We start from the raw sequence: 24174 nt of genomic DNA on the forward strand, positions 1-24174 counted from the left end.
AGGAATAATTAATTATCGTGTGCAGCATTTATCTATAATTCTTATGTTTTTAACATATGATGTGTATTTACTGTTTGAGTTCTATGAATTGTACCATGAATCATTTATATGAACGTCTAACAGTAGAATGTATTGTAAATTATTGTCTTTTAGAGATGTGAAGCAATTTTCGACTATCAATCGTGTTAATGAAAATAATCTCATGATATGCGAAATGTAAATGGACAATAATATTACACATATAAAAAGCTTATTATAAAGATTTTACATAAAAAAATAAATTAAAAAAAGTTGGTTAAAATTCATGTATACGAGACTTGACTTTTTAACAGCCACGTTGAAGACACGAAGAATATTATACATATATGTATGAAAATTAATTTTTTTACTCTCGATTGAACTAATAAGTTACTAACTATTTAAACAGTAAATAGTAAATAGTTATATATTCTTTATAAAATCATTCAGAAAAATATGTTACTATTACTTATTACTACAAACTAAATTTTCTTAAACGATAAATAAATCGAATAAACAAACGATAAACACATGCATGACATTTTCGTGTTATACGTGTTATTACACGTATTACAACTATTGCTAAACATCGATGGTAGATACTATGACAAAATATCGCATTATTAAATCTGTTTAGTAGCTTAAAGGTTATTGATCAATGTCGTTTTTCTTTATTTCTAAAATATTAAAATAATCTGTCAACCATTAGTATCAATTTCATAAAAATCTGCAATAAGTTTAATAACTGTGCAAATAAAAGTGTAATGAAATCCGTCCGTGTAAATAAATAATTTATTAAATTTAGAAATATAGATAAATTAAAAGAAAAGATCGCTTTTAATTTTAAAAAGTGCAACGCCTTCAGGCCACTCGATTAATATTCATTATCAATTCCTTTAATTTTTATATAGTAAAAGGTGCTACCTGTTCGAAAGCAATGACCGTTGAAAAAAATCTGTCGAAACGAAAAAGGACCTGAAAAAGTGTCGAAACTTAATAGGAGAGCAAAAGAAACATTATAAGAAATTAAGCGGAATATATCGATACTTCGCAGACAGTGTTCACCAGCTGGAAATTATAGCCATTGCCCATCCTGCTGGCAGACTAGATTAAGTTACTATACAATTTTTTCATATATGTACAATAATGTACATGTGCGTATATATACGTTCTCGTATGTGCTCTTCGTTCTTTTCATCTTTCCTTTTACGAGTCCGAACATATTGGATTACAGAAACTTGCACGTAAACAGTGGATTCGATCACTTTCATACGGGAGAATTGCTTGTTCTGTAAGTATTAGTGTATGCCACGTATATGCATCGAAGAGAGAATTATAATAAAATCCTGTACACGATATACGGGTAAATAACTGCTCCTGTTATCGTTTTCTGTTTCTTCGTCGTTGGTCGAGTTAACGAAACACAATGAAAACAAAGAAACGCAAGGAACACATGCAAAATCAATTGATCAGTTATTGGAAATGCAAATTTTATGTGTGAAATACAAAATTGTATCGCATTATGTATTTTTCTTAAACTCTCATTTAATTTGATTGCTTTCTTATGTTGGATTTTTGCAATTATTCATGTTAGAAAAATATCATCGTTGTAATGTAAATATACCAAATCGTATTATATATACTTCTGTTAATACTTACTGGGTGTCATCAGCGTTTACTGTGAATTACGCGCGTCATAATAAGCAGCGATGTATGCAAAGATAGAACAAGGACAAGAAAAAATATTGTGTAGCAAACAGCAAACGAGTTCAGGTTTCGGCATGTGGTGAAAACGTGTGTGCCTCGACTTTGCCGTGTCGCATGTTAACTGATGCGTGCTCCTTCTTGCCCCTTGTTGTAAGTAGCGCGTAGCACTAACATTCTAGTGACTAACTTCAGATAAGGGACTTCACCCACAATCAATCTTTCATTCGCCATCGACATTAGGATGCACCGCTTATCAGTAAAACAAGAATATAATATATTGAAAATTTTATATATGGTGTTTTTAAAATCTTTCGTAATACTTTTATGAGTATATTCTAGTAGCTAAAATGATGGAAAAATATCATGTAAATACAGATCTAGTTGCAAATACTTTATTTTCAAATTATGATTTTTGAAGTTAAATATCAAATACAATTTTTAAAACAATTAGAGATATCTTTCTTATAATATTGCTTTACAAATATGATCTTTGTAAATGACAAGCTTTTGCTATGCTTATATATTTATTAGGAATTTTAACGAATACTTTGTTTTTATCTGGTTTTATCTGAAAAGTTGTGGAGGATAATCTATAAGTGAAAATATATAAAGAATGTTATATGAAATTTAGTAAACATTTTATTATAAAATCTACGTTTCATTAATTTTTCAAAATTATAAGTAGATATTAAACGTAATAGAAAACATACATATATAGTATATAAATAGGAAAATGTTTACTTATAAATTCAATTAATTGTATTATGAAAGACTTATAAAAATTATAAATATATAAAACAAATTCCAAATTTTTATTTTAAAAATAAAATAATTACAAAATAATTAAGTCGAATTTTGTATAAGATATTTCCTATCAATTTGCTTGCTAGTCAAAGTTTAATTTTTACAAAAGATATATTTTTATATTTTGTTGTAGAATATGAAAAAATAGCTGCAATTGTAGTTATTGAATTATTTTAAAACTAAGAACATAATATGAAGGTAACTTATTACAATAAACACGATTGATTTTTCGTATCTTATAATGAAAAATTTGTAGTTACATGTTTCACATAATATTAAATATTTGCTGATAATTTTGTAAGAAAATTTTTGCAGCCAAATCTAATGTTCCTTTTATTTTCACTTGATAATTATATGTTTGCAGTTTCATAACAAAAACGTAAAACACTTTTTATATCGAAATACGAGAAAATCCAGAAAATTGGGTTTTTAAGACTTTATTATGAGAAACACTAAAATATATATAATTGTGTAGGTTATGCTATGGCAAAATCTTATTGATATTTTATTCGGACATATTCTTTAATGAAGAACTTAGAAAAGTTATAATTGAATAACCCATCCAAGCGCTTGATGCGACATTAAATAATAGAAATTGAAGAAAATAAACTTTTTCACTAATATAGATAGTGCAATATAATTTTAAAATTGAATAAAATGTTTTAAAAACACTCTTAACTTTACAATTATTATCTGAGTATCGATAATTAATTTGTAATTTATATTCGGGGTCATCATTTTAATTAATGCAATCAAATAACACACCACCAAATACCGCATATTTTCATATTTCTTTCGCTACAGCAAGAATTAATCAGCTTGCGACTAATATTTAGAGATCTACTTACAACCTGGGTAGAGGAGCATGCAGTATTTTGTACCGTACATGTACGTATATACGTACTTATGTGTTACTATATAGTGTATAAGGCTAATTCCTTACTTGTGTACACTTGTATGTTTATAAATGTGTATATTTCTCCTCCTATTTTTTTTTTTTTTTTTTTTGTATTCGATCGATGATTAATACAGCGCATCTTGCCATTCGAATGTACATACCGAAGAACTATGTCGTTATGAGAAATGTATGGTGTGAATAGAACTCATTTTTTATAGAAATCATAGTTGCATTTTGTTATTTGTTCTTTCGGCTCACGTTCACGTTTCACCTGTATCGTATCATATATTGTCCATCCTTCACTGTAAATATTGTAGTTCACCTAAAATCGATTAGTTACTCAAGGCTATATTCTCGACTACTAAGAAACTGGCAATTCTATTTTTTGGCTACAATACCTTCACTTTTGTATTTTATTCGGAGGAATAGAAAATTTCAGAACTATCGATTCAATAATACTTTTAAAAAATGTTTAGTACTTTAATACTTGAAAATAGCTTAAATATTTAATTATTTACGAGTATTATAATTTATATTATAATTTATATTTATATTATAATTTTAAATACAGGCGATACGACGTAATTGTCGCCACGATTTTTTGGATACTAAATTTGACAAAAAAATATTTTGGATAAAAGTTAATCAACTTTCAATCAGTTACAGATTACGATATAAGAAATTTAAAAAAAAATTGTTTTTTTGACGAAAACTCAAGATAACCTTCAATATTTTGGAACGATGCTACGTATTTTTGAATCGATATTGTTGTAGCTAATGTTAAATTCAACAAGTTAAACGACCTACTATATCATGACCTAGAAGCAACATATCTAAACCTCAGAATATTGGCATAATCGAGGGAAATCTTATTGTTAAAAATTATTTTACTTCGACCGAATCGTACATTCCAAACTGGTGTGCTTCGAAAAGAAAAATCTTAGTCAAACGTTAGTCAATAAAAGTGTTATCATAACAGATGAATGTTAATCATACGTATATTACAAAAGGAGCATAAACAGTGCGCAAATGTGAACATACATGGTATAGCGTAAGAGTGCGGTCAATTATGATGAATATTCCAATTATGGTTTACAATTTTCTAACCACAAGTCGGAACAATACAGTACTTTTGTTTTTTTTTCTTTGTACTGATTACTGCTGTAATGCCGTCATAACGAATTTCTTGATGTTTTGCGACTACGCTGGTGTTTATGCCCCTTTTGTAATATACGTATGATTAACATTTATCTGTTTGAAACTAACCATTTTTGAAATGTATAATTTGATTGAAATAAAATAATTTTTAACGATAACATTTCATGATTCATGGTTATTGCAAAGACAAAATATAGTAGGTCGTTGAACTCATCTTAACATCAGTTACGAGAGTATGGAATCAAAAGTACGTAATGTTGTCTAAGAAAATCAAGGTGGCCATGACTTCTTGTTGAAAAAAACAATTTTTTTTTAAATTTCTTACATCGTAATATCCAGCTAATCGAAAGCTGATTAACTTTTATTCACAACATCTTTTTGTCAAATTATCAGCAGTGCCTGAAAACTCGTGACGACAATTATATGGACAGCAATAGTATTTTAATTAATAATATTCTACTTTATGTAGTGCATTATTTAAAATTTTGAAAAAATTATATTTGGAAATTTGCATTTTTCGTTTACATAATGTACATAAGAGACAAATTTCTACTAATAAATAATGTAAAAATCAATTTTCTTAATAATATAGAATTCAATTTTATGTTATATAATTTTTTATTCTTTATATGTTTGAAGTAATATCGTACAAAATATGATATAAATCATATATATAATAAAATAAATCGATAGCCGAAGTTTCATAATTTCTACAAACAAGAGAAAAGATACCAAAATAGTTATTCTAATCATTAAGTTCTAATAGTACGATATTTGTATATAACTTTCTAATAAAATATTTACAATCAAACTTATTACTTTTTTTATATTAGTCTTGAAGTTATATGTTAACAGTTTGTCGAGATTCATATATAATTTACGTATACGTTCAGGATTATATCTCAGTGGCCTTGAAAATTAATTGATTTTAGACAGACTCTAGTCATTATTCAACTCCAACCTGTCCCGATACCTATCGTTTACCTTCTCTCTTTTTTTATTCACTCTCGTGTCTATGTTCGCACTCGTGCACTTAGTCTATGTACATATGCATATTAGTTTTAGAGAAAATAAATGCACCTCACACGCGTGTGGCAACCTTGCTAATAGCTCACGTACATATCGTAGTACTATAGTTCATGTTATGGTGAGTACATTTTGTTTTTAACTCCATCAAGAAAAACTCGGGTCCGATATAGAATGATCATCATCATCCTTCGAATATACATTCAATCAAAGAGAATAGTAATTTTCAACTTTTTCATAGGTACTAACGAAACCAAAGTTAAAATATTTCAGGACCACCAAAAAAATATAGTAAAGTATTCGAACACTTGCAAAGACCTTTTATGGATGTGTTATGTGTAGTATACGAAACGTTTCGAATATTTCATTTGCATTGGAATCAGTCCGAATTATTAGATTACGTGGGTAAAGTTTGAACTAATCTAATAATATATCTACATATATATAATAATATATCTACATATCCACAACATAAATTAGCGCAATCTGTTACCATATATATATGGTTTTTATTTTAAATTATTACAATAATTGTGATATAAATATACACCGTATAATAATATGTAATGATTTGAAATACTCTCAGAATTATTTTTGGATGATAACATTTTTATAACAATAGGACGCATACCACTGATTGAAAACCGCTGAAACAGGTTATTCTAGTCTTGTTCTATCATTTTTTAAAATTAAATATGATTCATGGAAATTACGAAGCTGCATTCTATATCGGACTTGAGTAATTGATCAATGAGCTACAGTTTTCTTGTGCTTTTGCTGAATGCTTGTATATGCAAATGTATCTTTGTATCGTGCTTGCTTCGCTTTGATCTTATTAACGATAATGCTATTAATGAATTAATTTATCTTTTAATTTAGAGTCATTTATCATGGATTATTTAAAAAATTTAAATATCGTTTATATTGACGTGAATATATAATATTACTATGAAAATCGAGAAGATGAATTACGAAAATAATAATTTTTTGCACTGAATCGAAACTGACGGCAATATTTATTAATGGCAAGATTTTGAAAAAATTTAGAAACAAATAATACGTACAATTTGTGTAATAATTAATATCAATTAAGCAAATATCTAACAAGTAGCATATACGATCTAATTCTATTGAAAGCTTAAGAAAGATCTTCTTAAGCTTTATTCAAATTAGTCAAATTACCTAAAAAACAACTTGAGTATAAAATTTGTTATTTAGTTGATTTGACCTATTCTTTCAAGTTTTCCTGCTGTTCTCTATTAAATAATTTTGTCTTCAAGTCATTTGTATTTCAGTCACTAAGTCATTTAAATCATGAAAACGTGTTATTTTACTTGACTTTAAATATTCTCTGCAGTTTCCAATGAAATTTTAATTCTTACAACTATTCCTTGACTTGAAGGAAACAATTCTTAGATAATGTGCAGTTTATCGTATAAATTATATTTATCATACATTTATACATACAGAACTTCGTCTATATGAATTAAACGAAATTTTAATCAATGCTTTATTAATTATACCTTTACCGATTGATATCTGGATATGAATTTTTACTATACGAAAAATCATAAATAGTAAGGAGAATCAGCAACCTATTATAGTAATTTCATTCATATAAACTCTTTGTCTCTCGACAAATTTATGCAAATGCAGTTTTATTATGATGTTATTCCTATTTCATGGTTTTCCTACATATCCTTCAGCGTAATTTTAATTCATTTTTAATTAGATGTACACGAACAGTAAGGATATTTATATTCAAATGCTCCTAAGTGAAAAAACTTGATTTATATACATTGCATCTCATAAATATAATTTTTAATTCTCTACAACATGATAAAATCTAATTAAAGCTATGTGTATATAACAAAGTCAAATAGTTAAAATTATTGAAAATTAGAGGATAATTAATAAAATATTCTGTTATGCTTGTTCCATTATGAAACGAATATAAATTGGATTTCAATCGCTTTTGTTTATTTTCTCAGAATAATAGAAGAGATCCCTTAAAGAAAATTTGGAGAAAAAAGAAGAAAAAATTGTTTCTCAATACAACTTCAAACATTGCAAACTTCGTTCCTTATCACATTAATTACGACACACAAGAATTAGAAATTTTTTGACGATTTTGTAGCTATAAGACGCAGTGTATATTATATGGATTATTTTTTTCGCGACAAATTTATACAGACGAAGTTCTACTGTAATGTTATTCCTATTTCGTGTTTTTTTCATCCATCTCCTTCATTTTAACTTGACTTTAAGTCATGTAACTTATCATGTGAGAAATTTTTGAAGAACTGCGACATAAAAATGTAAAATAATATCGAAAAAGCTTATGTCTATACACAATGCTCTTTGTCTATACACAATTATTGTAGATACTTACATGTATAACTAAAATAAAATTCGCATGAAGTTTCAAATGCTTAATGATAAAAAAAATACAAGCTTGAAATTAGATTACTCGGTTTCAAATATCTTGAATAATTATTAATCTCAACTACAGCAAGGCGTTAATATCTGCAAAACTCTTATAATTAATCGTTAGATAATACAAAATTAAACTAAATCTCAAATTGCATTGGGCACGAATAAGGGAAATGATTAATTATTTTGTTTCAGACAATACACTATTGGCAATAGACTCGGTGCCCTCTCATGGGATAGTTCAACCTCCACCTTATATTTCACCTCCTAATCTCGATGAACCTCAGAAGCAGAAAATCCAAGAGATTTTGAAGGCCCCTTCCACATGCCAGAAGATACAAACGTGTGAAAAGCAACAGATGACTGTCAACTATGGCCAACAGTCAGCTCATCCTCCGAATATTTACGCTCATGACCTTCGACGAAATCTGTGTAACAGTAACGATAAATTTTTCGAACAGAGTAAAGCACCACATTACAACGACTTGCAACACGACTGTGATCAACGTCAGATCGTGTATATGCGAAATGCCAGAAACCAGCAATACTATGCGTCTGGAAAAGACGTTAGTCGACAATTTTACACGCTACCATCGAGAAGACTACAGAGGGACGTCGAACCACCTCGAAGCGTCACACCGGATATCACAAGGGGTCTTGGACGGAGTTCGTTGAGTACGATGCATGTGATTGCCAGGCATGGCCAGAAGGTGATGGTGGAACAGGATCCTAATCGCCATGACTCTCAGATGGAATTGAGTAAAAGAACGCCAGAGATCATCGAAATGGAGAATAGATTAATGCAAAGTCAGGAGCAACAACCGATTGTGGATTTCAGAAATAGGTGGGTAACGGTTAATTGGGTAAATAGATGTGACAATACAGCAGAGTCTTAATTATCGGAATGAAGAATCAACTGGAAATTGGCTCAGTTTGACACGTTATATTTGGCATTCGACAATTGAACAAGAATAAGAATTGAAACGAATTCTTACATCTTTATTCGCAAGTTTTTATTTTTGCCGAATACCAATACTTACCAAATAGTTCAGAATAAGCAATTTTCTCTCATATCAAAACAAAATTACTCGGTATAATTATCGGAAACGGTCGATTATTTAAACGGTGTGTGTCATGCTTACTTCGGATAATTTCGAGATTCTAGTATAAATGTGGCAACTAGTACAGAAAGTACAATAAATAAACAATAAATTTACTGCATAAATAGATTTCAAAGTAAATGTTATGATCAGTACAGGAAACACGGTCAACAAACTTATATCGTTATATCGGTTAGTTAGTTAAACTTATATCGGTTTTAACTTATATCGTGAAAGTAAATAAGTATAAGAAAAGTATTGTATAAAATTTGTTTTAAATTTTAAGGGAAATATGTAATATGATATAAACAATGTCAGATATAGCAATATTGTAAGAAACAGAAGTAAATTTTACTTTCATGATATGTTAAATTTATGAATCGCCTTTTAATGATGTCTTTTAAACACTTATTTAATTAATTATATATGTATTTTATATATATATTTTATATGTATATATATACATATTTTATTTTATGTGCGTTTTATATATTATATATATACAAACTATACATATGTACATATATTTAGTGATATATTCGTATATATAAAGTTTCCGGGTCTTTCGCATCTCAGCTCTTTTACAATATCATCCACCAAAGGATTGAAATAACGCAGTAATATTTCTTTAAATTTCCAAACGTATGTAGTAAATGTAAATAAGTTCGTAGTAAGTGTAACTTATCGATGTTCATAATAAAATAATTCAAAGATATCAAAAGAAAACACTAAAAGGAATTCATTCTAAACTCGAATCTTCTTTTTCTTCACCCAGATTCGCAACACCATTAGGGCTAACAGCGCTTGGATATCGATTCTTTGCGTCCTCGCCTGTTCGTGATCCCGTTACGAAGTCTCCTAGTGCTGATGCGTTAAAGTACAATCCAATTTCTCCGATCGGGCACGGCTACGGTAATAGTTTCAAGTCGTCCACGCCGACTGGACGTAGTATGCCAACTGTTGCCGAACGTTTGGCTCAAACCGCCAATAACTCGTTGTCGATGTCCAACTCCGGAAGAAGCACTCCTGTTCAAAGTTCGTCTGGTCGAAATACACCGACGAACTTGATCCTTTCGCCGACGAAGAGCACCATGTCCAACGAAGAACTGTTCGCTGCAATACATAAATCGAAGAAAAGGCTGAATATTAAGGAAGATAACGAAAATTCCTCTCCCTACGGATCGACCAATTCGTTGGTAAAGATGATACCTGGAAGTAGTAATAGTTGGAGTTCCGAATCACAAAAAACGACGGTATGTAGAAATATGAAAAATTGTTTGATATGGTTGTTATGCAATATGTATACCAAATTACCTGGAAGTTAAATCGATCAACTATATTTTCTATTATTCTAATTTCATTATATAAGTACACGATTAATATTCAATTCTCAGGAAACAAATTACTTACCTTCAGAAGTTCATGTATTCCAAGATGATGAAAACTAAATTCTTTGTATTGGATAATGATATATATATACTTTTTAGTGATGACTATGATTTTATTACTCGTTGTTAATAAGGCTTGTTTACTAAAGTTGACTCATTTATTGAGTCACATTGCGATATTTTTTTCTCAGATATAGACGAAAAAAAGTTTTGCTAGTCATTTTTTAGAATATTAAACTAGTCTGATGTACTTTGAGGATTACTGAAATTGTGGTTACAAGTTATAAAATAATTTCTTAGGAATACAATAATCTTACTTTTGAATTCAAAATATCTGTGCGACATAACAAGGAAGTATAATATAGACAATATGTGAAAAGTATCGTTACCAAATTTATTTCCTCATATTTGATGTTTTTTCATTATGTTACAATAGTATTGTATTACCCCAACTTTTTATAAGATGAATTGTTTATTCTAAACATAAAGTTACTCGTACAACGCACGATTTAAGCACTCAAAGAACTAAGTCAATATAATTAAACTACATATTAGAAAGTTACGTATCACTTTTATTAAATCAGTAATACACCCTATAAAAAAAGTCACGGTATTATTGAGAATAGGCGCAACCTCGTTGGTTTCATTGACTTTTAAATACGTTGTCACGGTCAACATTTTGAACAACCTTTATTACATTTACATTTATATTTGCGACTATACATATAACCTCCGCACTGCTTTAGATATATGCTACTCTGGTTCAACCTATAATCCATTTACTTTTCTTTTTATTTAGTTTAGGTCGGGCTGCATAAAAACGCGGCCGTCTATTATGAGAATGAAGTGTGATCGTAATCTAAACTTAATTGAAGTTTTCCGCGAATATCTCGGAGAGCAAGGTGGAGCGGCGGTTCTATGCATCAGAAAAAGTTGTTCAGAATGTGTTGATCTTGACAACATATTTCATTGAAATCAGTGAGATCGTTCTTATTCCTAATAATTATTACATCACCACATATTTATATATTATATATTTGTGGGCAATATATTCATTTATTAACATATGAATAACTTGTAATAAAATATGTTGTCCTGGTAAAATATCAAAACAACTACGAAAGAGAAAATCGTTTAAATAGTTTCATTATTTTAAATAATTCTGTCACAAGATTGTTTTACTTTTAAAATCGTTCCTGATCATAATCTTTTTGACATAAAATACATTACGCTGGGGGTAAAATCAAGTAGAATTTTATTTTAACAACAACAACCTTGTTATAGAATGTATGAAAACTTTTTGACTGATTGTATCTATTTAATTATAATCGTCATAATTACCATATGTTCATACTTTGTATGATTTTCACTAAAATTCGAATAGTAGAAATTTGTTAATTCACTGTATGGGTTCCAATATCTGCATTGTTATTCTGAGCTTTCTTATTATGCAACTAATTTGTTGCTTTAGTTGAAATGTCCTATCTAGTATTTTTTCCAAGATATGTTGAAATATTTGGAATTCTCTCCATGTTTTACCTTTTAAGTGAAGTCGAGTTGTAATTCGTAGAAATTCGTAGAAATCGTATGGGTTGTTATGAATTAATAATTAAATATTTTTAATGAAATGATGCGAAACAAAGAAGGCATAAATGATAATAAAAGTTTCCCCAAATATTATGAAATAGTGGATAGAACGTTTTAACTAAGGGCGCCAGTGATACCAATAAAGATTAGTTCATCTTATTCATCCCATTTCAGGCAACACAAAACGTTCAACCATCCTCGCCCGCCACATCGCGACTGGACTTCAAAAGGCTGCTCCTTCAGCAAAGCGTGAAGACTGGGCCTGTAAGGGTCTCGGCGGCAGAGCAGCTGAAACTATCACGACAGCAGAATCAGCAGCAGCAATCATCAAACATCCAACAAACGACTTCGTTGGCCAAAGTCCTTAGTCCCCGCTCAGTCTGGAGGTTTCAAACGCCACGTACGGACGTACTGTCGTCTACGATAATCGAAGACACAGCTGCTGAAGAAAAGGCCATGAAACCATCTCCAGAGAATACTTCTCCCGTGTTAAGATTGAACGTTAGGCGACAATTGGACCTCTGTAGCGATGAAAGCAATAAAGATTCCATTGTGTGTAACGACAGATTAAAATTCTCTAATATAGAATCTTCAGATACGAAAGGTCCTAATATAATAGAAACAGAATCTTCCAGTAAAAATGTACAAACAACAAACGCGCAACAAGCATTCACAAAGAATTCTACTGTGAATAACAATAATAATCGTGAGACCAGTGCTTCAGTTCCTTCATTTCCGAGTACTCTACCGTCCGTTTCAATTACTTCAGACACGCATTCGCAAAGCAAGACTACCAATTTCACGACTATCTCGTATCCTGTAAATTGTTCACAACTTACCCCTTCGTGTCAGCAAGCGATAAGCGCTTTTGAGTCGAGAAGAATCAGCAATCAACTAGCTAGAGCCCAGTTCTTATCTGGTACATCGACCAATCAGGAACATCATGCTTATACCAAGAATATGTTTCGCGCGAGATCAGAGTCCCCTCAGAATCCTACAATGCAAAACGTCGCTCGTAGTCCTAGTGTTCCCACCCTGGAAACTGCTCTGTGATCGCAACACGCGTATGATGTGTTTGTGTTAAAAGTTTGAAATATTTTGGACCAGACTATATACATAAACCGTTCCTTTGTTAACCCTTTGCGCTTGGAAAGTATTTTAACATCTCTTTATGTCAAGTCGATGATTAAAAATTTCAGGATTTATGAGAAAAAATGTATGATTGCTTTATTTACGTTTGCATCAATTAAGAAATATTAATTAGTATCATTTATTCTTCAATATATTAATGTGTGTATACTATTGCCCGTAGTTCACGAGAAGCTTAATATACAATACTTAGGATAGACATAAATGAATGTTGTAATTACGAAACGAATTTGATATTTATTAACCACGTGTACTATAATGAAGGCTAAATTATATTCTTTTCTGAAGATTTTATTAAATACGTATTTTATTAAAACTTATGTTAAAAGTTTGTAAGTGTCTCATGACTCACGGAAGAAAGTGTACATTTATATTTTATAGTGTCCTAAAAGTAATATTTTCTTAAATTGCCCAAATAATTACGCGAAATAATAATTATGGAATGAAATTCACTCCAAAATAGATAAATTTTCTTCGAAACTTTTATTTAAAAAATCAAGATATTTATTGATTGTCTAGATTCTTATCGTTATTTGCAGATTTGATTTCTTGTTAAATATAGTACTTGTAAAATTTATATAAGGAAGAACATATTTTTGAGAAGGAAGAACATATTTTTAAATACAAAATTCGAGATTAATAATTTTGTGAACTGAATACATTTCAACTCATGATATTAAAACAGTTGTAAGTGCAAAATGTTAATAGCATCTTTGGAATGTACCTACAATCAATAATTGGATGATATCGTATTGTTCGTCGATTTTACTTCTGTTGCTAGATGCGAAACTTCATTGAATTTTTGGAGTTATTAATCACGTTTTGCTATTGTTAAAGAATATTTTATCAATATACAAGTGTGATTGTTCAAGGTGTCATTCTATCAATTTTATGCTAAAGTATTTCTTAAAACATTGTTATATATTATATTATTGAAACGAAAGTAGGATTGAAATTAAGATTAGCTGTAGAAAAAAATTATGTGCTTTTATAATCGAAACGTGTCTTCATCTTTAAAAAGTTGATAAAAACTTGATCATTCAAGTATTTCTCATTTCGATTAATATTTATTTTCTTTTCTTTCGATTCTTTCCCATTTTGAGTATATTGATATAATGATTATTCTTGATGATTTTAATGATCTAGTGATCATTTCCGATAATGATGATACAATTAATAATTGGTGCAGCTAGATTTCAAAATTTTATTTTCGCTAAGGGACGACTGGTTTTTGAAGTCGAAGTATCGTTTGAAATATCTCCAACGATGATAATGGTTTTTATAAATTTTGTAAGAATAAAAGAATAATTTCAGTAATTTCTGTATAATTTTTATTAAAGTGGAACACGAAGAATACGTAATTTTGAGTAGAGCTCTTCGCTGCCATTGTACTCATATAGAAATTTGAATCATACAAAACTAAATTAAGTGATAATTTAATAATTAATTACCTATTTTATATAAATATACAAAAAAGAACACACAGAGATGTCTTAATCCGAAGTACTTCTGTAATCTGTAGAGGTAAAAGCACAATTATTTTCTAAAGCTAATAGCATCGTTATACTTGTTTCTTATACTTCTGCAAGGGTATGTTTCATATATGTATCTGGTTCATTATAACTTACATTAAATGAAAATTTCCCTGCAGATACAATTCAAAGCTATGACTAAAAACATAGAAATCAATTAATATAGGTTAATGCAAAAGTTCATTTGTTTCTGTAAATGAAGTTTCAAGAAGAAACTTCTAAACTAAGAAAGAAAGTACTCATACTTCAATTTGTCTTAAGAAATATACTTTACTTTGCTGTCGTTTTGTCACATAGATTATATGGCACTGATAATTATTGCTATTCTTAATTTTTTGTTATTTGAAAAAGACATACTTCTAATAGTGCGTCTAGAGTCTAAAATTAAGAAATAAAAGTGGAAACGTGTATCTGTTCATGCTTTCTTGAAGTACGCGTGCGAACATTTGTGGAGATTGCACGCGTACATCATGAAAATATGAACAGATTATATATTTCCACTTCTTTTTTTTTTTATTTTTCTAGAGTGGAAAACGATCGAGCATTCGTTCGCCTGGTGTAAATGTACTATAATACTTTCCACGCGACCGAATAAATGAGCAAACGAACTTTTGCGTTGACTTAATGTAATAAGTGGTCGTTCGTACTGCACTTGATTAAGAATTCCTTTGTTAGAAAAATTAGAAAAAGGACAATAATTTATTAAAACCTATTAGTGTGATTTCAAATTTAAATTAGTATTATACAGTAATGGATAGCTTCATTGATGCGAAAATAGCACGTCGAAAAATTGAAAGTTGAATAGGATTGCATAAGAATCGATAATAGAAATACTATTGATTCGCATCGTTGATATTGACTTAAACTGTTAATATCATGTAATTGATATCGGAGATTTTCATAAAACTTGGATTCCTATAAATTATTCTATTAATATATAACATGCTAATTCGCCGAAAGCAATAAATCACAATGCAAATAATCTTTTCGATAATTTAAAGTGTAATACAAGCACATACATATATCTTATGCTTTGTGCTGACTGTATTGAAGAACATTGGCTGGAGGGAAGCTCATAACTAATATATGAAATAAAGACTATCATAAACGTTTGTACATGAACAAATATTTAAGAGGGACAATCTTAATTCGCAATATTCTTATATTTACAACTATTCACCATTTAGAAATAGGCTGTATATATTTATGCAGATTCATATTTTTTTAAATACAGATAAAATATCCCAATTTGAATAAAAGCATGTTTTATTTTCTCTACGTATATACAGTCTAATTATCATCGCGCGTTCATCGTTTTCCTGTTTTCTCTTAAATGAAAAATCATGAAAAACCCACAAGATTTTTGTTTCCTTTTCTGTTCTTTTTCTAAGAACAAACATATTACAGGAAGTTCATAATCACTATTTGGTCATTTAATATAATTTATTCCTAATATATTAATTTATTCTTTATAGAAAAAATTAGACCCTAGATGTACGTAGAAGGAGTCTGTAAATAATACGTAATATTTGTAATACAAATAAATGCATTCTGCTTGAAAAAATCGCTTGCTTATCTAGTCGGAGTAGTTTGTCATTCAAAATTCCAAATGTTCTTCGCATTTTCTCTTATTATTCGTAATCGTGAAAATAACGGGCATATAGAAAACGTATTATAGCCAGTCGGCATATAACAGGAATTAAGCTTTATGATTTATCGGATGATGAATAGTAATATATTTAAAGAGGACTAACGCATAGATTTACGACAGAGTTGCCTTAATTAAATTATTGTGAGCTATGTCAAGATGCTCCGTCGAGCATTCATGAAATGAACAATGACGTTAGATTTTAAGCTGAACTTTTGTACTTTGCTCAGAATAAAAAGCAGAAACATCCTTTATTGGAGTATGTCATAAACAATCTTTTTCATCAAAAACCTCTTTTTTCTGTAATTAATATTATTTTTTCTGACCTTTCCCACTCTTTCCTTTTTCACAAATAATATTATAATATATGGTGAATGAATTATTACTTCTGACTTTCTCTTCTCTCTTTTTCTTATTTATTACAGTTTGGTATTCCATCAAAATCCAATCCTTGATAAAATCATTAAAAGAAAGAAAATATAATACTATATGTAGGAATGTAGTATAGTGCAGTATCGTAAAAGGATTGCCTGGGAGACATCGGGTGTGTGTTGTCAGCGATTGACGGAGCATCTGTCACGTAAAAAAAAGGAAACTCTCTTGATGATACAAAAACACTATTTCTCAAGAGTCCAAGACCTTTGGCTACCACTTACAATGTTCAAGTATCGGCTCACAGTTCAGACTGGCGCGGCCGTCATTATTCGGAGTCTAAATACTAAGCAGGAATAATGAAAATGATGGAGGGGATATTGTTCCTGGAAGTTTTCTTATCAGGGTGGTGAGGTGTTAATTGACCGGATGATATTTAGAAGTGTCAACCGTCCGGAGGATATTTAGAGGTATCATCTGTCCTGAGAATATTTAGAGTAGAGGTATCAACTGTCTGGAGAATATTTAGAAGTGGTCGCCTAAGGTGACATCAGGGTAAAAGAGTTTGGGGTTACACATCAAACGACATTGTAACAATCATACCGTTACGGAACATACTAGCACTATACCATTTCCTACATGTATATATAAGAAAATATACTATAAAGAGACATATTCGTCGTATTATATTAATAACAATGAGTACTATTTTAAGGTTTTAAAATAGTTTTCTGCTTTAAGTAATAGAAAAAAGAAGAGATAAAACACTTTTCTCTTTACCTTAAATTGTCTTCTTGCAACATTATAAGTTGTTTATAATAAAAAAAAGAAAAAATCATCATCTTCAACTATTTCCAAAAATCACTTTATGAATGAAATATAAAGTAATTAAAAACCTTTACTCCTAAAGAAGCAAAACTCATATGTATAATACCTGTAGAAATAAAGATTTTTATACGAAAGTAGATTTCGTAAAAACTGGGAAAATCTAGTCATTTGGAAGGTTTGTACTTTTCAAGTAATTTAGATATCAGCAAAATTATGAATTAACTTTCTCCTCCTCTCCTTGAATTTGAATAAAATACAAGTACAAAAATGATCGATTTAGAGTGAAATATCCCATCACGTCGAAAAATATTTGTATCAATAGTTACTTATTAAAACAATTTAAATTATTATATATTTTACCCGTTATATTTCCTATTTCTTCAGTGTCATCGTTGAACTTGTGAAAATCATGCGAAATGTATTTTCGGTAAACATGTATCTTATAGATTCTGTTGTTGAACAGATCATAGTAGTAATGAGGTAAGAACGTATTGGGTGTTGTTATTAAATATTGAAATATTGAAGTTATTGGATTGTTGAAAATATATATGTTATAACTTGTTAATATCAGCGTTATACTCATTCAACCACACCTATTATCTTAATCAAAATAGGGGATAGAACGATTCGTGGTGTTGATTATTCAAATCGTAACGGCAATTTACGACTCCCGTTGGCGCACTTCTTCGAGATCGCGTCTCTCCGCGAACGGTCGAAACATTTGGTCCTTCGAGCCGGATCCAGTGGCAGGTGAAAAGTGTTGATACGCAACCGGCCGAAACATTTGGTCCTTCGAGCCGAGTCCAGTGGCAACTTAAAAGAGCACTCACAGTGCTACGTGAACACATCAAACCCAGCAGCGGAAGTGTATCACTACAGCGAAGTCAGTGACGTCAGGAGCGTCACCTTCGAAGAGGTATAACCCGTTGGTCGAGGAACGCAACCAGACAGCGTCCCGCCGTAGCTGGACAATCATCAGCAACGATTTCCAACAACTTCATTCTCGCAACAAAACGTGTCAGCTTTCTCGCGAAACGCACGACAACAACATTCCGCTGCACAATGACAAGGGACAACTTGCAGCCGGGACACCTTCAGTTTCACGACAACACAAGTGATCTTCGAGAAGAACACCTTCTTCGCAAAGCTCACAATACTCCGCTGCACAATAGCGAGGTTTGGACTCCATTGAATACATTACCACCTTATCATCATAGCCTATACCAAGGCTATGACGCACCTTAATCTACATCATAAATAAGACATTGACCCCCAACCTTCGGACACTTTTTCACATCATAACCTACACCGAGCCCCTCAACATCCCCAATCCAAAACTTATATAAGCTGAGACTTCAGCCAGCTTTAGCTCAGTCTGAATAAGCCTGAACCAGCTTGGATATTAAAAGTTTATCATTGCGTTTACCATTTAATCATTGTATCAATTGTGTAGAAATAAAGCGTTCAATCTTTTGTTTGGAGATCGACATTTTTTTAATAACTTGGTGAATTTTTACGTGACATTTTGGCGATCCTGCCAGGATTCGTTCACTTCAGTGTAAACGAAATCACGATATCGGCGTACGCGCATCATTGAAGATTGAAGAATCAGCGGACCACTGCGAATCTTTGCTACTACGAAGCCCTACAGCAACTTTCCACGTTCCACTACGGCGAAACTAGACGAGAGGATTACGGTCAGCGCATTACGAATGCGAATAAGATTACGAATAAGATTCGGAATCTAGAATCAACCAGAGAGAAAACACACCAGAGACTCCTTAACGGCCATAGCTATGTAGCGGCACTCGACAGCAAACTTCCCAACGGTTTCTGTCTCGTGCCTCGCTACACAATGACTCTACCCTTCGAACGAGATGATTGCCAGATGTCGAAACATTCTCACCGAATATTTACAGCGAGCCTAAGGACCCGCTATAAATCTTAGGATTCATGCAGCTAAGATTCTCTAAAGGGACAAATAGTCTTTGTCTCAATAGTCCCTACACATACCACCCACTACGGGAAATCTGTTTTTTCTCACGTACGACGCTCCTCGCTAGCAACTTTCTCTCAAGGGCAGTTACCATCCCTTTCCAACCACCAACTCACGATTTAGCCAATTAACAGCGACGTCCATTTCCCTCACTCTCCGAACCAACACTTTTCTTAACGAATCCGATGATCCCGTATCCTTAGACACACCCAAATACAGTTTTCCTAAGGAGCATCATCGCGACACAAATTCATTCTGATCTATCGCGAGCCGCGAAGCAAGTTGGAAGACGCCTATCTGAATTGTTCGTCCGCGGTCGTACGTAATAGCGAATCTGAATCTCTGGACATCTGTGCAATCGTCTCGACTCGAACCACCGCGTAAAGTACCGCGCCGAGCTTGAACTTGTAATCTCGAACCGATAATTGTACCGTGTTTTCGGCGCGCTAGTGTATATCACAAACATAACCAAATAAACAGTTATTGTTAAACAATACCGAGTGATTCTTCTATACCTATCACGCCCATCACCTCACGAACAACCACTATTACTCAAGATGATCAAGATCGAGAAAATTACGGGTAAAACCGCAATGGCCATCTGCAATATACCGATCAGCGAATATGGACATCTGTACGATGCCCTATGACGAAACGTAGCCGCCCAAGCCTCCGTTAGGGAATAACAAGACCAGCTACGCGAAACAATTCAGCGCTACGACGAAAATGTTCAAAGCTAGATCATGAGGTGGTAGTAGGCGATAGTGGATTCAGAAACACTTGAGTATATTTAACGATATTATTTATTAACATATACCCTAAGTGTATACTAGTCGTATAACACAACTTGCTGAATTGATTCGAGATTACGAATATATCGGCGCGGGGGAAGTATCGACTTAACTGTTACTGCTCGTATGACTCAATGACAAAAGGTTGCCTCGCTTCCCTATTCGCTATATTTATAACCGTCGGAGTTGACAAAAGGCGTCGGGGTCTTCCTTTCGAAGGTGTTCTCGAAAGATCCCAACGATCGCTGAGCTCTCGACCTTGTTTACGATTTTAACTTTTCCTGTAGTCGAAGCGAAGGTATATGATCACGACAAAAACGATGGATTTTAATTGACCTACGGTAACCGCCTAAGGTTGTCGGATCTATGATAAACTTATCTATAGGTTATAAACACGGTTTTTATGTAGCGGGATCACTGGACGGAAACCGTTATGAATTTTACCGTCAAGTACCGCTACAATCATCAGATTCCGCAGAGCGTTCAATAAGTCACAATATAGTGTAACGAACGAATACTCTGATGAAATTACTAGACGAGCAATGAACGATAGAATTTTAAGGGACTCCGTAACCGATTTCATTCGAGGCCTAAAAACCGAAATAGGTCAAGTATTATTCGCCATTCCACCATACAATATCGTCGAAGCTGAAAAGAAAGCTGCCGACATCGAGCGATACCTCAGGGAAGATCGAAGTCGACGACCTAAGAACGACCACGTTTCCCCGAGCAGCGACGACCAACGACCAATAATCTCAACCCAACCATTAGAAAACCAACTCCAACACCTAATCCAATGCCAAGAAACTTCCGGCAAGCTGAACTAACTCAACCGAAATGTTTCAAATGCAATTAAATCGGACATGTCCCTGAAATTTTCAAACACCCAGCCAATAGCCGAGACCACCAGCAGTCCACAATCTCGAGACATGCATGGAAGAAACAGAGGAACCAATAGACCAGATGAATGAATTAACTCCACAACAGGAAGACTACTCACAGTGCTTCTACGATCCAGCGGATGACAATATAAATTCCTCGTTGACAGCGGAGCAGAAATTAACATACTCAAGCGAAAGAGGGTTAACTACTCGATAAAGAAATCGAACTGCTAAGAAAAACAGTTGCCGAAATGAAGTTAGAAATTAGAAGACAGAAAACTATTAAAGAAGCGACTAGTGGGAGTTGTCAGGATAGTTTAGTTCCTAATAGTTTGAACAAAAGCTTGGAGAAAAAAGACGTTACTATAAAAAATGAAGAGATGGTTTTGAAAGATTTTCAATAGAATGTAGAAAATTCTGATGAAAAGAAAGTATCAATTGACACCGATTCACAGGATTATATTTGCATTTAAGCAGACTTAATGTTTGATGCCAATAGCTTCACAGAACACCAGAAAGAGTCTTTGAAAAGAAGGAAAGAAGATATTGCAGCATTATATAATGATTTGTCACAATCTTCGTCACAAGATACTCAAAATTTACAAGAATGGTGTGATAAAAAAAGTAAAAGTTTGGGAGAAACAGAGAAAGATCATAACAAGAAGGGTAAGATTTCAATAAGAAATATTTTGGAATAAAGAAAACAAAATTGAAATGAAGGAATTAGAAGCAGTTAGTAAATCAACTGCTGAAAATGATACAAAATCAACAGACAATGTTGAACAAAATATATCATTAGAATCCGTACAAAAAGCAAAAGAGAATGCTTACAGCAATGAAAATTTGCTTACAGATGAAGACCAAGTGATTTTCTTTTTTTATTTCTTAATATTAACAATTTGTCGAATTTGGACATTAGGTCGAATTTTTTTAGCAGTTACATTAACATGTAGATGGCTCCCCCCAGTAGGGTACCATTCTCGCGTTTGCTAGGTTATATCCTTTGTGAGGTCTGCTGGGTGCTTCCTTTGCCGCTTTCTGCCCATGTTTAAGGCGTTGAACGTTTCTGCAGCTAGCCGGTTTGGGTGTGTTGTTATACTTGCTTTGTATCTTTCCGCATAGCTGATAATTGCATCCTTGACCGTTGGGATTCCCATGTCCCTCCGTATGTCATCATTTCTAACGTATCATGGTGCGTTTACTATCATTCTAAGAATTTTAGCCTAAATTGTCTCTATTTTGTTTATATGGCTCCCCCATAGTGGTATTCCGTACGTCCAGATTGGTTTTATGATCCTTTTAAATATTTTTAATTTATTTTTTATGCTTAATATGGATTTTCGACTTGTTAGCCTATGCATTTGTCTCCTCGTTGTCTGTATTTTGTCTATTATTGATTTAGTATGCTGTTTCCATGTGAGTTGTGTATCTAAGTGGAGTCCTATGTATTTGACTTGCTTTGTTCGTATTATATGCGTGCCGTTCAGAAGGATGTTTGGTGATATCTGTTTTTGCAGTGTGAATGTAATATGGTTGCATTTATTGGGTTTCGCTTTTATTTGTTTATCTTGCAGCCACTTTTCTATTTTTGTGATATGTTCTTTTAGCAATTTGACTGCCGTTTCTGTGTTAGTGTGCCTGACTAGCATAGCTGTGTCGTCCGCGAATGTCAGTATTTTGCTATTGGTAGTTGTTGGTATGTTGGCCGTGTAGAATGCGTATAGTATTGGTCCTAAGACGCTTCCTTGCGGAACTCCTGCCTTGATGTCTTTAACTTCAGAGTATGTGTCCTTGATTTTTATTACGAAAGTTCTGCTGCTTAAGTAAGATTTTATTAATTGGTGTATTTGTTTCGGGAATTGTTTCCTGATTGTTTGTACACGCTTTCGTGGTTTATTTTGTCAAATACTTTCTCTATGTCCATAAAGGGGGATGTGTAGTATTGTTTGTTTTCTAGTGCTATTATTATTTCGTTGATAAGCCTATGCATTTGCTCTATCGTGGAGTGTTTGTTTCTGAATTCAAATTGATGTTCCGGTATTAATTTTTTTATCTCTATTATTGTTTTTATCCGGACATATATTATTTTTTCCAGTATATTGGAAAATACTGGAAGCAGTGATATTGGTCTGTAAGGTGCAGTTTGGTGTGAGTCTTTGCCTTGTTTACGTAACATTTTGATCTGTGCTAGTTTCCATGGTTTGGGAAAGTATTGAATTCTTGGTATTGCATTGAATATTATTGTCATTAGACTTATCGCTTTTGGCGGAAGGTTTTTCAAGATTTTGCCATTGATTAGATCGATTCCTAGTGCTTTGTTGTTTTTCGTTTTATCGATTATGTATCTAATTTCTTGTGCTGTTGTTTTAGGTATGGTGTATTCCTTGTTAGTTGTGGTAATAATGGTATGCGCATCATCCTCCGTATGACTTTTGAGGTTGCTCTTGTTGATATTGCGTGGTGTAAATGTGTTGCAAAGGTGATTGGAGAATTCTTCAGCTTGTTCTTCGTTGCTTCTTGCCCATATGTTATCTGCTTTTCTGATTGCTGGGACGGGTTTTATTGGCTTCTTTATTTTTTTCATGGCTTTCTACAGGGAGTAGTTGGAGTTCTCGTGTGCAGAGAGTGTCTATATGAACTTTGCGAATTCGTTATTGTTGTGCTCTTTTATTTTGTTTTTCATTTCCTTTGCAAGTTTGCTTAGGTGTTTTTTGTTTTCTCGAGTTCTGTGTTTTTGCCATTTTGCGTTCGCTTATCTTTTTCTTTAATTTTTTCGAGTATTTATATATATACGGTGTAGTATTTTCATGTAGCTTTTTCGAGTGAAGTGTGTTTTTGAAGCAAGTAATATGTCCATA

The 24174-nt window shown here is 32.2% G+C and overlaps 1 protein-coding gene across 3 annotated transcripts in view; it reads left to right on the forward strand.

Annotated features, from left to right (window-relative positions):
* The window catches only part of LOC126917411 (mucin-4), a 212139-nt gene extending 195437 nt beyond the window's left edge, over positions 1-16702 (forward strand). For all 3 annotated transcript variants that reach the window (XM_050724244.1, XM_050724253.1, XM_050724262.1), the window contains 3 exons: positions 8240-8888; positions 9920-10397; positions 12294-16702. In XM_050724244.1, coding sequence (XP_050580201.1) covers positions 8240-8888; positions 9920-10397; positions 12294-13172 — 2006 coding nt within the window. In that variant the 3' untranslated portion in view covers positions 13173-16702. The remainder of the gene's footprint in view (positions 1-8239; positions 8889-9919; positions 10398-12293) is intronic.
* Positions 16703-24174: the final 7472 nt, after the last annotated feature.

The sequence above is a fragment of the Bombus affinis genome, chromosome 1 (genome assembly GCF_024516045.1).
Source record: "Bombus affinis isolate iyBomAffi1 chromosome 1, iyBomAffi1.2, whole genome shotgun sequence".
NCBI classification, from domain to species: domain Eukaryota; kingdom Metazoa; phylum Arthropoda; class Insecta; order Hymenoptera; family Apidae; genus Bombus; species Bombus affinis.